The sequence below is a fragment of the Centroberyx gerrardi genome, chromosome 21 (assembly GCF_048128805.1).
Source record: "Centroberyx gerrardi isolate f3 chromosome 21, fCenGer3.hap1.cur.20231027, whole genome shotgun sequence".
In the NCBI taxonomy this organism is placed as follows: Eukaryota; Metazoa; Chordata; class Actinopteri; order Beryciformes; family Berycidae; genus Centroberyx; species Centroberyx gerrardi.
In genome coordinates, this window is record NC_136017.1 from 14,869,059 (window position 1) to 14,883,738 (window position 14,680).

Sequence of the window (14,680 nt, forward strand, 5' to 3'; positions counted from 1 at the left end):
CTTTTTTATTACATTATTTCTCACTCTATACACAGGTGTGCGTATGTTAGGTATGTACAATCACATGAAGACGAAATTATTTGGGTACATGAAAGAGTTGATCAAACTAACAACAGTAGGAGTTTACATATTTCATGGAATAGAATAAAATAAAACATGTTGGTGGATGTCAGCGTCAGCACAATCTATAAGGCAGCGTCGACAATCAGAATTACTAGTTGCGTTGGTTCACATAAACATGTTAAAGTCAGTGGATTGTATCCATAGGCTGCACTCAGTTGTCTACAAGTGTGTACCTTTTCCTTGCTTGGTGAATAATTATGGCTGCATTCACACAGAAAAAGAAGGGTCTGAATTTTATGTGATTTACTAGTTAGATGGGATAACTAATCGCCTCTCTCTTCACTCAAATCACTAATCTGACATAACATGGATTGGTGTCAGCTGTGTAAAGTACCTCACATCTTGGATTTCATCAAGAGGGGGAAAGAAATGGAGGCATAAATGGGGGCACAGGTCTTCATGTGGCCGTCTAGAGAGGGAGAAACCACGTTGGAGCTGCTTAGACGGCCATGAGAAGGTCACATCTGTGCCACAACGGGTTTAACATCAGACTGTTTTTCTGTTCCTGTGTCAATCCAATCATAGTTACAAAGAAAGGAAAAGGAGACACTTTCACATTCTCTGGATAATCTGAATGCACACCCACAGTTGGAAGTGGACAGCAATAGCAGGCTTGACGCTGAGGGTTAATAAACGGCGTTCTTTACCAGAGCAAAAGGTCTTTCGTTTGTGTCAACTGAAGTCCACGAAGCCCCCGAAAATGATTACCTTCCATTAGTGAAGTGTGGATCGAGTATATGGAAAAAAACAGCCCAACCTTAAGAGATAAAACTGTCAAAGATAGACAGAACCCTGAATACTGTCTGGATAATAAATCACCCACTAAGTTCACAGTTACACACCACGTGAGATAAGTTTGCATTGCTAAATAACATTACATGTTTGCATAATGGAAAACTATGACACTGCTCTCCCTCCTTCCTTCCTTTGGGAAATCACTCGTCTGACATAACATGGACCGGTGTCAGATGTGTCGAGTCCCAGAAGGTCCCAGCTGAGATTTCGCAAAGGGGAGAAACCAAACGGAAGGTGTGTATTGAATGAAGTAGTGTGTGTGATACTCTGTTAGTGGTATTTTGGGGCGTAGCTTTGTCTCATCTGTTCTGTACATGCTGACTGGCTGGCTGCTGAATCCTCCAAACAACGACCACATGAATAAATAATACAGGACTGCTCCCCATTCAAGGACGGTTTAACAGGCAGGGATTCAAATGCGTTTCATGATATGTGGTTTCTATGGACTTCTTGCCTTGATAATCGTTATATAGTCTATAAAGTCAGTCTAAAAAGTCAGTCTATAAATCTGGCCAATGAAATATATTTCGGAAACTGAAGTGAATGGGGAGTGCAGTCCTGTATTCTTTCTTCCTGGTTATCGAGAGATGCCTCTGCTCGTCTGCGACTTGGGATTGCAAGTAAAAAAAAAAAAAAAAAAACCCAATGAGGAGAAAACAATCCTGCGGGAGCCAGTCAGAAGTGGCAGCACGGACAGATTTACACTTCCCACGGAGCCTGTGCATATGTGTCGTAACCTCAGCTCTGACCAGGCAACGCCACGCCGTCTGACGTCCTCGCCCTCAGTAGCCGGCTGCCAGTTAGGAGGATCCGTCGCCGCTCTGTCTGATGTCCGCTACGCTGTCTGGGACCCGGGCCACCATGCCCTCCAGCGACTTGGTCAGACAGATCTGGCAACCCAGACGAGACCTGAGGGAGGGGAGAGGGGGAAACGGTGTGAATGTGTGGACCAAGCTGTAAAATACATTCTGCTATATTGCAAAGTGACCCATTTATCAAATTCCCTGATTTCCCCAGACAATTTATCAAATTTTCTGACATTCCCAGTCTGGACTACACCTCTTTAATTCCATGATATTCCAGGAATTCCATGACAGATGTGAACCCTGTACTGTATATGTTTTTGGCTGGACCGCAACAGCGGGGCCAGCCCTATAAACGCGAATGTCTGTCACTCATTGACTGAGTGACTGAGTGACTGAGTGACTGACTGACTGAGTGACTGAGTGACTGAGTGACTGAGTGACTGACTGACTGACTGACTGATGAAGTTACACCATTGGTCGGCCGTGGCACGTGGCACATCATAGGCTCACAGAACCAGAAATTTAAGTTTTGTTTTCTCCGCCATCTTGTTTCTCTGCTGAGATGGGAGCCTGTTTCTCCCACACAGTAAGCAGGCTCTGATGGGTACCAGAGCAACCGGGGCTTGGATCGGGACGATCAATGCGGGCGGCGGGTGCGGTGGAGAGGACAGCGGCGGAGAGAGGAGACGGGACATGGTCCAGCCATATACTAGGTTTTGACCTAGTCTTGTTTCCTAAGCAGCAGGATGGTTGTGGTGCTGCGGACAGGGAGGGGCTGTCATGCGTTCACACCATTGTCCCTCACTGATTAACCGATTAACTCCCCCTAATCTAATTACCTCAACAGGACTATCTAATCAGCACAATGTACTGTGGGACCACTTTCTTAAATATACGCGTGTGTGTGTGTAGCTTTCTTTCTACTACGGACCAAAAGCCTGAGTGTAAAGTGTAACTTTAGCATTAACCTAAGCACACAGCTTACACTTTGTATTGCAAATGCTGTATATATGCTGTAAATTCACATATTTTTTCTTCATATTCTCATATTTTTTTTATTTCTATATTTTATTTTTGTGCATATTTCTTATTTTCCATTTTGTACAACATACACATTTTTCATTCATTTCTTTGTCTCAATATGTTCTTCATAACGTACAATAAGGTCAGTATAATGTCACTAATGAATACCATAGACAATAAGAATATTATAGGAATATTATAGTGATTTTTTATTGCTGTAGCTCTGGCCCACAGAGGAAAAGGGACTGTTACGTATTTATGTGCATTTACACAGGCTTATTTACAAGTGTGTGTGTTCGTGTGTGTGTGTGTGTGTCCTCTCACGTGTCGGTGAGGCCGTAGGCCAGGTCTAGCATGTCCATCTCCTCGTCTGTGACCGGCCCCAGCTTCTTATACACGTCCTCGTCGAAGATCAGATGGCATGTGGAGCAGGCCAGCGTTCCCTCACACGCTCCTGCAGACACACACAGTTTCAACACTTGTAAACATCTCATGCATCACATTTACGGCATTTTCCAGACAGGCGGCCGTTCGTTGTAAATCTTATACCGTTTTCTTAGATCTACTTTAGAGAGATAAATGGGGAAAGGAGAGGAAGAGTGAAGAAGGGTGAGAGAAGGGAGGAAGAGGTGGGAAGATGGAGGGAGGTAAAGAAAGTTAGTGGGGGAAAAAAATCCACTGTTTTATACACGTTTGTGTGTTCATGTTTGCATGTGGTTGTGTGTGCGCTGCTTTAACCAAAGCTGTCACACTCAAGGTCTATGACAACATGGACTGTCTGTGCGTGTGTGTGTGTGTGTATGTGTACCGAAGCCATCAAAGTCTAGGTCTTGGTCGATGATGACGTCTAGCAGCGAGTCTCCAGGCGACCCCTTCACTGTGACCTTCTCTCCATCTCTGTTGATGAAGTGGACCGTCACCTTATTGTCTGACCTGGGAGACACACACACACACACACACACACACACGCACACACACACACACACACACACACACACACACACACACACACACACACACACACACACAAACACAGAGTTCGGTCACAAAAATGCATTTATTTATTTAAATTGTATTTTCTTTATTAAGGCAAGACAGGAAACAAACAGAGCCTTATATCTTGTTAAACAGCACTAACACACTAACTAACACTAAAAGATCTCAAATTGAGATATATGCCTATTATTGCAGCCCTGAATCTCTAGTATAGCAACACTGCCCTCCAGTGGTCAGAGCTGACCAGTACACTCAGTTCAGTTGAACACCACAGATAGCAGACAGTAGGCTATATGCAATTGGTTCTATATCTCACTGTGGGCAACTCAAAAAAAGTTGAAACTATACAAAGTAGTTATTGCCTTTTATAAAACAAGAATGCACTCCCACATTAGATCAGCTTTTTCATATTTTTAACTGTCAGTAAGGTAGAATCACATGGGCAGCCTTTCTTGTGGACCAGTAAAGTATTCAAACCCCTTGACATTTTCCACATTTTGTGGTGTTGCAGGCTGAATTCAAAATTGATTCAATTGAACGTTTGATCTCCAATCAAGCTGTACAGACATCTCAAGGACATTCAATTTGGAGTCACTGTAAAGGGGCTGAATGCTATTTGTAAATATAAAATCCACTTTGACATTATGGGTTATAGTGTCTAGATCAGTGTTAGAAAAATCCAATTTGAATTTAGGCTGTAATACCACAAAGTGTGGAAAAAGGGAGTAGAAATACTTCATACAACCCCCAAAACACCAAAAACAAAACCTTGTAGAGCAGTCCAGATTAAGCTGTACAGACCAGTCCCATAGAGGACACAAAAAGACAATAGAAAACCTCAACTCCAAAAATAAAAGAAGACTAGAATCCATAGTACCTCAAAAAAAGGATAAGTACTCTACATGTCCTATATCTACCAGTTACAATAAAAAGATATTCAGATTAAAACAGACCATGACAGCATGGTTACTGTCAGATGTTAGTCACTCCCTCAATTTGAGCCAGAAATGAGTCCCAGAATTAGGCTATATCCTCTCTCCCTATCACTCTATATGTGACCCATTTTCCTCATCAATTCAATCCATTCCTTCAAAGTAAAATTACTGTGACTGGAGGATTTCCAGTGTCTGTGTTGCTCTACACCCTGTTGTTGAACAATCAGCAGCATAATCAGCAGCCAGTTGTATTCTCAACATTATACTCAGAAAATCAGCTTCAGTCTATCCAATTTACAGGGAGTCCAATAACTTGTACTGATAATCTTACATTATTTCAGCTTGTAAGCCACATTGAATAAAAGCATAATGGATAATGGATAATAATCAGAGTTCCCCAGTTGTGAAAAGGGGAAATGTATCCACCCAGTAGGACCACATCAGTCTGTGGGAGCTTGCAAATGATCAGATTTGCCAAACTATTTTTCAGAGGAAATTGGAAAGTTCAAATTCCCGGATGCCTCTGACCACATTGCAAAAGCCATAGAGTGGGAATGAATAGAAAGGACACTTCCTGGTTTTTCATGGTAATCTGGTTCAGTACACTTCAGATGTCTATGATAGACATTTTGATATCATGGAAATGAACATTGTTTCCTACATGGACTATGAATGAACTTAAATTCCTCTTGGCTGTTCAGTCAAATGATACCTCAGTGGTAACACATCAGCCTTCTGAGTCTCATGTACTGTATTAATGCTTATATGTATTCAACATGATCAAAAGTTACATGTTAGCATCTTATTTGGCCATCTAAATTCTGGGTATATTCACATATCTTGTTGAGTTTGATTTGAAACGTTTTTTAACATTTTCTTATCCCATCAGAACTCAAAATACTGCTCTGTTTTACTCCAGGAAAAAAACTCCCGACATTACAAGTTATGGCTGGGCATGAACTCAATATTAGCCTACCTTATATTGTCTTTCAACAGAATCATATCATGATGAAATATGATATCAAGCTATCATGGTACACACAAATTAATAATAAAAAGCAGATACTAATTCAAATTTCACAGAATGACATTTGAAACAAATAAGGGAATATTATTTTACAACTACATACTTTTATCGTACTTTATAGTTCAATACGATGAACATCAATTTGATTATTTAATATGTGACTTTGCATATGTTAGTAGATATCAATATGAAAATAATTTCTTAGGATTATTGTGATATTTTGTCCATATCGTCCAGCCCTATTACAAATGGCCCTATTACAAACTTTTCACAACCTTAAAATACATGTTAAACTCATATTTACCGTTATTAAAAGGTCAGGCTATAAATTGAACATAGAATGTCTTCAGTGTATTATTTTGAAGCGGCTGAACATTCCTGTCAGGAGTCATGAGGGCCATGGATGAACATTCCTCAACTACTTAGCACTGCTACAAGCTGCAGTGGAAAAGGCCACCTGCCCTCATCCTAACCATCTCCTTCAGCCACACGCTCTGATGGAGCCACTGAGTAAAGGTATTACCATGAAGAAAGTGCTGGTCCATTATAGATAGTAAACCTACAGCCAAAATACATAGCTCTAAACCTATTCTTTACAGTGACACCAAAAGCTTCAGCACAAACACCTCCATAAGAGTTCAATAATCACCAACATTAAGCAGTACTAGAGATCTCCTCTCAGCACTGGCATTCAAGCTTTTTTCCCCCGAATCTAATTGCAAACAGGCAAAATGAAGTAAGTGTTGCTGACTGCGGATCCCCAGAGCAGCCAGTTCTGGTGGTTGATGATTACCAAACTCCTGTGGAGGCATGTGCACCGAAAACCGAATGTTCTGACCCTACCAAAATTAAATATCGCTTCACGCATGGAGCCAGAATAAAGGATGAGCTGGTTAAAGAAAGTTTCTGGGAGAGTCGCCCACTAGTCAACTTATAAGATGGACATCAAAATCATCCACATGTACCTGGTAGATCATTTGCTCTGGTGCTCCCTGCTAACACTTTAGCATACACTATGTAGAGTGATAGTAGGTCACTAACATTATCCAAAGTAAGAAGACTGACCTTTTAGAAATAAAAAGTTGTACGTGGTTTATATTATATGGCCTGTAGATTCATACACTTTATCATGAACTCTATGTAGCTGATGCAGGCAGGTTTATTTTTGGAACTATTTCAGGTGAACAACCACATATTCATCCGCTGTGCAGAGATTTTTAGCTGTACACAGTCCCCCATCATCCAGTACCTTCACTTCCTATGGAAGCAGGGAAACAGCATGTTATTTTTGTGTAATACTTCATGTCAATTTTACCATTCTCCTAAATAAAACTGACAGACTTATCATTTAAGATTACTCACCATTTAGCTTAAGAGCTGCTGCAAGTTCACATTTTCTCACTTTTGAGAATGCTAGTCGCCTCGTACCACTCTGCATACTGTATGCTAAGGAGTTTGCGTGGAGCACCTACTGGGGACACAAGGATGAGTTTGGTGTGTATGATCTCATCATTTAACAACTATGTTGACCTGTAGCCAAAAAAACCTGGTGTATTCCTTTCAGAGACCATGTTATTGACCAGTCTGCCTCTCCAGTAGGACTCCACAGAGGCAGGAGGTTTCATCAGTGCAGTAATGCTCTGTGGAAATCAGTGTCCTCTCTACTACTCAACAACAGGAGGAAAACTACAAGACACTTTTGTGGAGGGAAGCCGACTAAGTCACACCTATTAGATCCCACTGTGCACTGAAACCTGGGCCTCGCTGGGCTGAATACTGTCTGCTGTGGCTGCATTGCCCAACAACAGGCATCTACTATCCCCTTGGCTGGCTGACTGATTGTTTACGTAGATGAAGTTACACAAAGCTGTGTTGCTGTGGCTTAATTTGGCCTGTCAAATGATATATGAGCGCATACAACAGTGACACCATATTCTTTTTTCTTAAAAAAAAAGCATGCTCATTTGTGGGCCTAGGCTATGTATGATCCATATAATTGTATATAAAAAAGAAAAAAATAGCAGTTATTTGGCTGGCAAATGGCTTTCCTTTTTAAAAAACAAATATTGGTATCAGGGTTGCCACATGGCCCTGATGTAAAATGACTTTCCATAACTAAGTTGGAGCGCTTCCATTTATTTATTTATTTATTTAAAAGGATCCCCATTAGCTGATGCCCATGGCACCACAGCTGCTTAAGTAATGCATTCTTAAATGATATTTAAATGAGGACTTGCTATTAGATTGACGTATATAAAGGGGGCAGCTATTCCAATGATTGATGGCATTAGATTTTGGGCAAGGTAACATGATTTGGCCATCACCTGCTGTTCTAGTGAAACGACTGTGAAAGTTACTACATTTGATAATTTGACTATGTATGAACTTGGGTTTAGTGGAATAAATGCTATTGCTGAAGAATGTGACTGTGCTTAAGGCAAGCCTTTTCTCTACTGGTAACCATAAGAGTTTATGATGCATGCTGTCTGTGTTCGTTCTTATGGGGCAATGTAAGACTAGTCTGGCAGCTCTGTTCTGGGCAATTTGTAGTTTCCTCAGTACACTTTTTGATGCAGATGACCATACAGGTGAGCAATATTCCAGGTGGCTTAAAATTAAAGATTTAACTACTTGCCCCAGAATGTGTGTTGGAACATAAGGAAGGCATTTTCTTGCCATGGAGATGCTGTTGCCAATTTTCCTAACAGTCGTGTCAATGTGTTCTACCCATGACAGTCGACTATCTATTATTACACCCAGTAATTTAACCTTATCCACCTGTTGTATAGGTTCACCAGACAAGTACAGACTCAGTGTAGGCATAGATGACAGTTTATAACTAGATCCCAGAATAATGGATTTGGTCTTTGAGATGTTTAGTACTAACTTATTTACTTTTATCCAATCAAAGACCAAATTTAACTCGAAAGATAAAACTTTTTCTAGCTCTCCACTAGTATTTGCTGCATAATACAGTGTAGAATCGTCGGTGTACATTTATATACTTGCTTTTCGCAAAACAGATGGCAGGTCATTTGTAAAGATGGAATACAGGAGTGGTCCAAGACAGCTACCCTGTGGCAGGCCACAGTCTAGCCCTTTACAGTTAGACATGCTGCCATTGTAATACACCCTTTGTGTTCTGCATGAAAGGTAACTCTTCATAAATGAGATGGCACTAGGTCTAAATCCATAGCATTTTAGTTTACCAATTAAAAGATCATGATCTATAACATCAAATGCCACACTAAAATCCAGTAACACTGCACCTGTCATCTTAGAGTTATCCATCTCCTTTAACCAGTCGTCTGTCATTTGTGTAAAGGGCGGAACAAGTAGAGTAGTTGTGTCTATAAGCGTGTTGAAATCTTGTATTTAAACCATTACAGTAAAAGTAATCTTGTATTTGCGAATGGACTATTCTCTCTATCAGTTTACTGAGTACTGGGAGAATAGTGATGGGTCTGCTGTTCTGCCCAGTAAATGTTAATCTGCCATCTTTAGGTAAGGGAATTATTTTGCCCTCTTTCCAGATACTAGGATATATACCATCCATTAGACATTTATTTAATATATGAGATATGGGACCAGAAATGTAGTCAGCTGCAAAACATAGTACCTTACTGTCCAGCGTGTCATGACCTAAACATTTTATTCCTTCTTTATCTAATACAATGAATGTGCGAAACAAGTTGTAAAATACATTTGGGTGTATGTAAATTGATCCATTTGTAAAATTCCCTGGCTTCATCTGAGAGTTTATCAAATTCCCTGATTTTCCCCGTCTGGAATACAACACAAAATTCCATAACATTCCAGAAAACCCATGACGAGTGTAAACCTGTGAACCCCATGGTTCTATGGTGAACCGTGTGATATCAGCTTTCAAAAATCCACAAGTTATCAACCTCTACTACAAATTCTACACTGCTGTTTCAAAGGCAAGAACATACAAAGACAAGGCAATGACAGCATGTCACGAACTGAATTAAACTTTGATAGAGTCCAACCGATGTTGTTTTGAAGATGATTACTGGACAGAGGGCCAGGGCCGGTCCTCCTCCACTGACGTGAGCACACAGGCCCAGTGTCAGCCAGGTTAAGGCCAGCCCGGCTTACCAAACCTTCAACCCAAGTGGCAAGCAGCGAGCCAGCAGAATCATTACACAATCCAACAGGTTGTTTGGCCCTGGGAAGCCTAGCCTTGGTCAAAGCCTTGTACCTGAACACAGATATAGATCGCTCTTGCCTTGATGGCATGCTAGGGCTGGAAATTAACACTTTGCAGGAAATTCTGTAGATCAACATGAATCATCCTAGACCCATTGTCAGGAAGCAATGCAATCCTTTTTTCCTAAGAAATACTACTAGCTGAAATTCTGAATGCACTTGGCACTGTGGCTGGTTCATGAAAAAGTTAGTTTCATGGTGGCATACATCCATACTGAAACCACACAATTTCAGTATACTAACCAAGCTTTTCATAACACCTCAAGGCCATAGCTTAGTAATTATGCATATTTGTTATGATAGGTTACAAGAAACCTTGATGAGTATTTTCTGGCTAGCAAGTTTTGTTTACTGAATACTGAGCACTGACAAAGCTCTCAGAGAATAACATTCACTCTGATTGACTTTTCAGCATCTTAAACTTCTCTTTGAAAATGAGAAGACTTAGACTGTACTTGCATGGAAAAACATATGTGACAGACAACCAATACATATCTGGTAGTACATGACTTAAGACCTTTTACAAATTGCTAGGACGCACATGGGCATAAAAGCCATACCAAGCAGCACTTTATTCCAATAAAACCTCAAGTGTTAGAAGTGTTCACACAACTCGCCACCGCCCTCCACGGTGTTTTCGGTGGGAGAACTGTGGGGATAACAAGCAAACCAATTCAAAAAGTTGAACTTTTAAATTAGTCTTGTTTGGTGTATCTGACATATGCGAAATTGAAGAAGGACCTTAACGTTTAGTAAAATGTCTCGTTCTACCAGGTATGTAGCAAGGTCACATTAAACTGCAACATTTCTGAATGGAGTTTAGCGTGAGGCTGTTCAAATTGCCCCCTGTATTTTGAGCACTACTTTCTCAATACTTACCTAAGAGTCTGTGTGCTGGTGGTAAACTCCCTCTGACCGCAGGTCGCTTTGTTCTGACCTGTCAGTGAGGCAGCTGAAATGACAGCCGCCGTCCTCCGTGAACTTTCTCGTAGCGTTACGTGAACCAGTCTTCTTGTCGCTGTTACCAAAGCCATTTGAAAAACAGATAAAAAAGAAGTTGTATAACAAACTGAAAACGACTTAACAAATATGCTGGATACCTTCACAAGTTTTAGGTACACAGCCTTTTTGGTCGAGAGAGTGATTTACACCGCACTGTGACACCGGAGACCGACACAGTCCTGGTTGTTTGACTTGAATTTGGCTAGCCGAGCTAGCTAACTAGCTTCTTTTAGCTACGGCAAGTCACTCTGTCACTGTCACTTTCATTGCATAACACGTAACTAAACCTATGGCAACGGCTCGTTGTTTGAGATAACTATTGTGCAAGTACAAGTATCCAAATGGAATAACTTGATTGGCTTGCAGAAATTATAAAAACAAAGTAGGCAGACGTTATAGGCTACTGTTACAGTGACCGGTGTTGTGTGGTCAATCAGCAAATGCGAGAGATCCCGAGGTATTTCCTGCATAGAACAAACACTGTCAAGCTCGCCAGAATACAAAAGAAAACGTCCTGTCATAAAACAAAACTTCCCGTCGTAGCTTTCTAAATAAAACATTTAGTGACCAACATGCGTTGCAATCGTTGAGAATAATACAAAGCTTCAAAGTGAAAATGAAGAATGTATTATTTAAGTAGTGCTCTGTAGTAAAACAACATATTTTTTGCAAAAATAATGTTGTTCTGCACATACTGATACTTAATATTTTCTTTCATGTTCAAAGGTGACAAATGTTATGCTTTTATTTTGAAGGCCAACTCGCCTAACGCCTTGTAGTATCTGGTTAACTATCGCTAGCTTGATGCCGCTGAAAACCTGCGCATGTGTTAGCTTACGTTGGCCAATCACGGCATGTTTAGAATTGTGTTCGTTTTATGCCAAGACGCCACCTCGATGAGCGGAGTTAAAGCCTTTGTTGCTAATGGGACGATTCAAAAGGAGAATCTGCCCGCTCAGCTGGATAACAGCACTCTGTTAAATCGAAGAAACCCAATGTGTTGCTCAATAAGGGTTACAGCCTTCACACACTTCGACCTTCATACTCTTGCTGCTGCCAAATGCGTCTGAGGAAACAAGCACCAAGCTTTATGCAGAGGCCTAAATGTTGTTCAAGAAAGTGACACGCCTCGTTATTAGCGCTTTATGATTTAATTGTGATATGGGGATTGGTTGAAAAGCTCAAGTAGGACAAAACATTCATTAGATAGGACTGGGGCTCTGTGTGTGTGTGTGTGTGTGTGTGTGTGTGTGTGTGTGTTACTGTACGTACACCAGGTGGAGCCAGAGATAGCATCATTCGCCACCTCTATTACAGTAGGATCGATATGACCTGTCTACAATGTTCTCACACTTCCTTGAGTTTTCTTTGTATGTCTTTTAACAGCAGACATCTTGAAGTTAAAAGATGCATACTTTGTTTGACTGCTTGTAAAACGAACACTGCTGCTAAATAGTCTACACCCTACAACATCAAAATAGCCTTGCACTCAATTTAGAAATTCATATTATCCAGGAGAGTTCACTTAATGTTTCCCTACCTAAAAAAAATCCTTTAATATGCCTATAGGGACCTATATGTCTGTATTTTTTACACCTCCTGTGGTATCCTATTCCTATAGTATTCCTTTAGATAGTCATAATTTTGCTGTGGCATTTGGATAGTATGTTTATAAAAAATTACTACTGGATTACTATAGTTCTTTTCAAAATTGTTCGAATCGGCTAGAAACCAGAGAACTAATACTGGAAAGTGTAATGGCATGGAAAACTGAATCTGCTCCACACAGGATCTTTATTTTTTTTTATTCATTTAAAACTTACTCTACCCAAGTTTTAGAGCTTATTATTATATTAGTATTATGAGAATTATTATCAGTTCTTCATTTATGCACCAGAAAATATCCCCTTATACCCAGAAGAAAAACACCTGGGGTTTCCTTCACAGTCACCTTTACCATCTTTTCACATGTTCAAATCTCTGTTCGCTCTCTAGTTTCTGGCTTTGAATTGCCCATGTTCACAAATATTGATCGAGCTGTCCTAGATTAAACTAAGTGCCATTCCCCTTTAACATACTTGCAAGACCAGGACAATATACAGTAGCTTATATTATATAGCATGGGGTCTCTGAAAACAGGTCATTTTTTCTAATAACTTTCCATTACAGGTCAACTGTTGATAGCCTGCACATTATTATCAAAATATTAGAATATATCAGCACCTGCCATGTGTTCACCTTTATCGGGCTACTGACCTGAGGGCAAAGTGCATCACATTTCAGCAATCAGTGCATCAAAGTAGGGCTATGAGATGCAGATTAATCAATAATCTCTCTCAATTGATAAAAATTGTTGGTGGGTGAGGGTTTATGACCGAGGCGGTGACATATTTACAGGCGGACTTGTCTCTCTGACTTGCTCAGTCTCCCAAGTGTTCATCACATCCAACGAACACTGCTGTCTCAGGTGAGTGACACACACACACACACACACACACACACACACTCTTACACATACTCAGCTGGCCTAATAGTAAATGTGGCAATAGTAGTAGACTTAACAGAAGATAACAGAGAAAAACCTAGAACAAGCAGGTAACAGCATTACAGGTCGATGTGGGATAATGAGTGTGTGTGTGGTGGAGGGAAACAGAGAGAGAGAGCTAAACTGAGTGAAAGACTGACCGACTTGTGTATGAAAAGCTGCTTTCTGTCCATTCTGGTGTCCGCAGGATGCTGAAGTTAGTGCTGCTGTGCCTGGCACTGTCAGGTAAGACCTCACTCTCTTCTTCCTTCATTGACAAATATTCATCAAATACCTTGAGTAAAGTATCAATAATTGTGTCATAATGTATAAACAGGCATTTCATTTCATGTAATTACACAGTTTTGTTCAATACTCAATTCTAGTTGGCCAGTGAAAGCATAACAGCATTTTTGTTGATTTCTAACAATTTTTTTTTTTTTTTTGATGATGATGTAACATATTTCCATCACAAAAAGAGAAAAAAACAATGACAAAGTCCAGGGGCTATAGGGCAAATGTAACCGTAAAAATTATTCTGTCTGCCTTATGAGCAGCATTAAAGCAGAAGATACTGAGACATTTAAGGGATTTAAAATCATTTACAAAATCTATTATGAATAAAGTACATGAGGGCTTGGTATTTTTCCACTTGCACAAATGAATATGGTATTTACCCATAATGATAATCACATTAATTAAATCAGAATATATTCAATAATATTCAAACACTGTGATAGCAGTTAATTTTAAAGATATCCATGTATGGTTATCCTTCCAGAATTGGTTGGAAAAGGCACAAGAAAAAATATGATGCTCCAGTGACTCAACACTGAACCTGTTTTGCAAAAAAAACCCAACAGGCTATATGGATGTCATGATTTTGAAATTAGTTTGTTTAGCCTTTGGGTTGATTGGGTAAGATGTAGCCTACCATGAGAAAGAGCTTGTTGTGTCAATGGGTTCCAACAGTCCAGTTCTGATCAAACTATCTAGTGCCACCTGGTGCCATAAAGACGTTACTCCTTGGTTACTGCAGACAAACACTCAGCTAACTGAGGTTCAAAACATGCAAGACTTTTACAGTTTTTCTTTTGATTCATTTGGAAAGCAGTAAACTTTTCATTGTATGGAAGACTCTACCTCTACTTGACCATATTCAAACAGCATTTTGACAGGGTATTAGTTCTTGTGGGTTAGGGTACCGTGGGTGAACTAA

General features: G+C 40.2%; 1 protein-coding gene across 1 annotated transcript; it reads right to left on the reverse strand.

The window, feature by feature from the left end:
• Window positions 1-11,389, reverse strand: LOC139913223 (adrenodoxin). Its single transcript, XM_071901202.2, has 4 exons — window positions 10,815-11,389; window positions 3,556-3,680; window positions 3,072-3,201; window positions 1-1,827 (listed from the first exon to the last, which is right to left on the reverse strand). Exons 1-4 carry the CDS (start codon window positions 10,967-10,969, stop codon window positions 1,719-1,721), a joined length of 519 nt encoding a protein of 172 aa, XP_071757303.1. The 5' UTR covers window positions 10,970-11,389; the 3' UTR covers window positions 1-1,718.
• Window positions 11,390-14,680: the final 3,291 nt, after the last annotated feature.

Coding starts and splice junctions, on each gene's coding strand:
- LOC139913223 (XM_071901202.2), bottom strand. CDS start 10,969: ATGGCTTTGGTAACAGCGACAAGAAGACTGGTTCACGTAACGCTACGA. Junction 3,202..3,555: donor CCTAGACTTTGATGGCTTCG/GTACACATACAC, acceptor GTGTGTCTGCAG/GAGCGTGTGAGGGAACGCTG. Junction 1,828..3,071: donor GCCTACGGCCTCACCGACAC/GTGAGAGGACAC, acceptor CCCCTCCCTCAG/GTCTCGTCTGGGTTGCCAGA.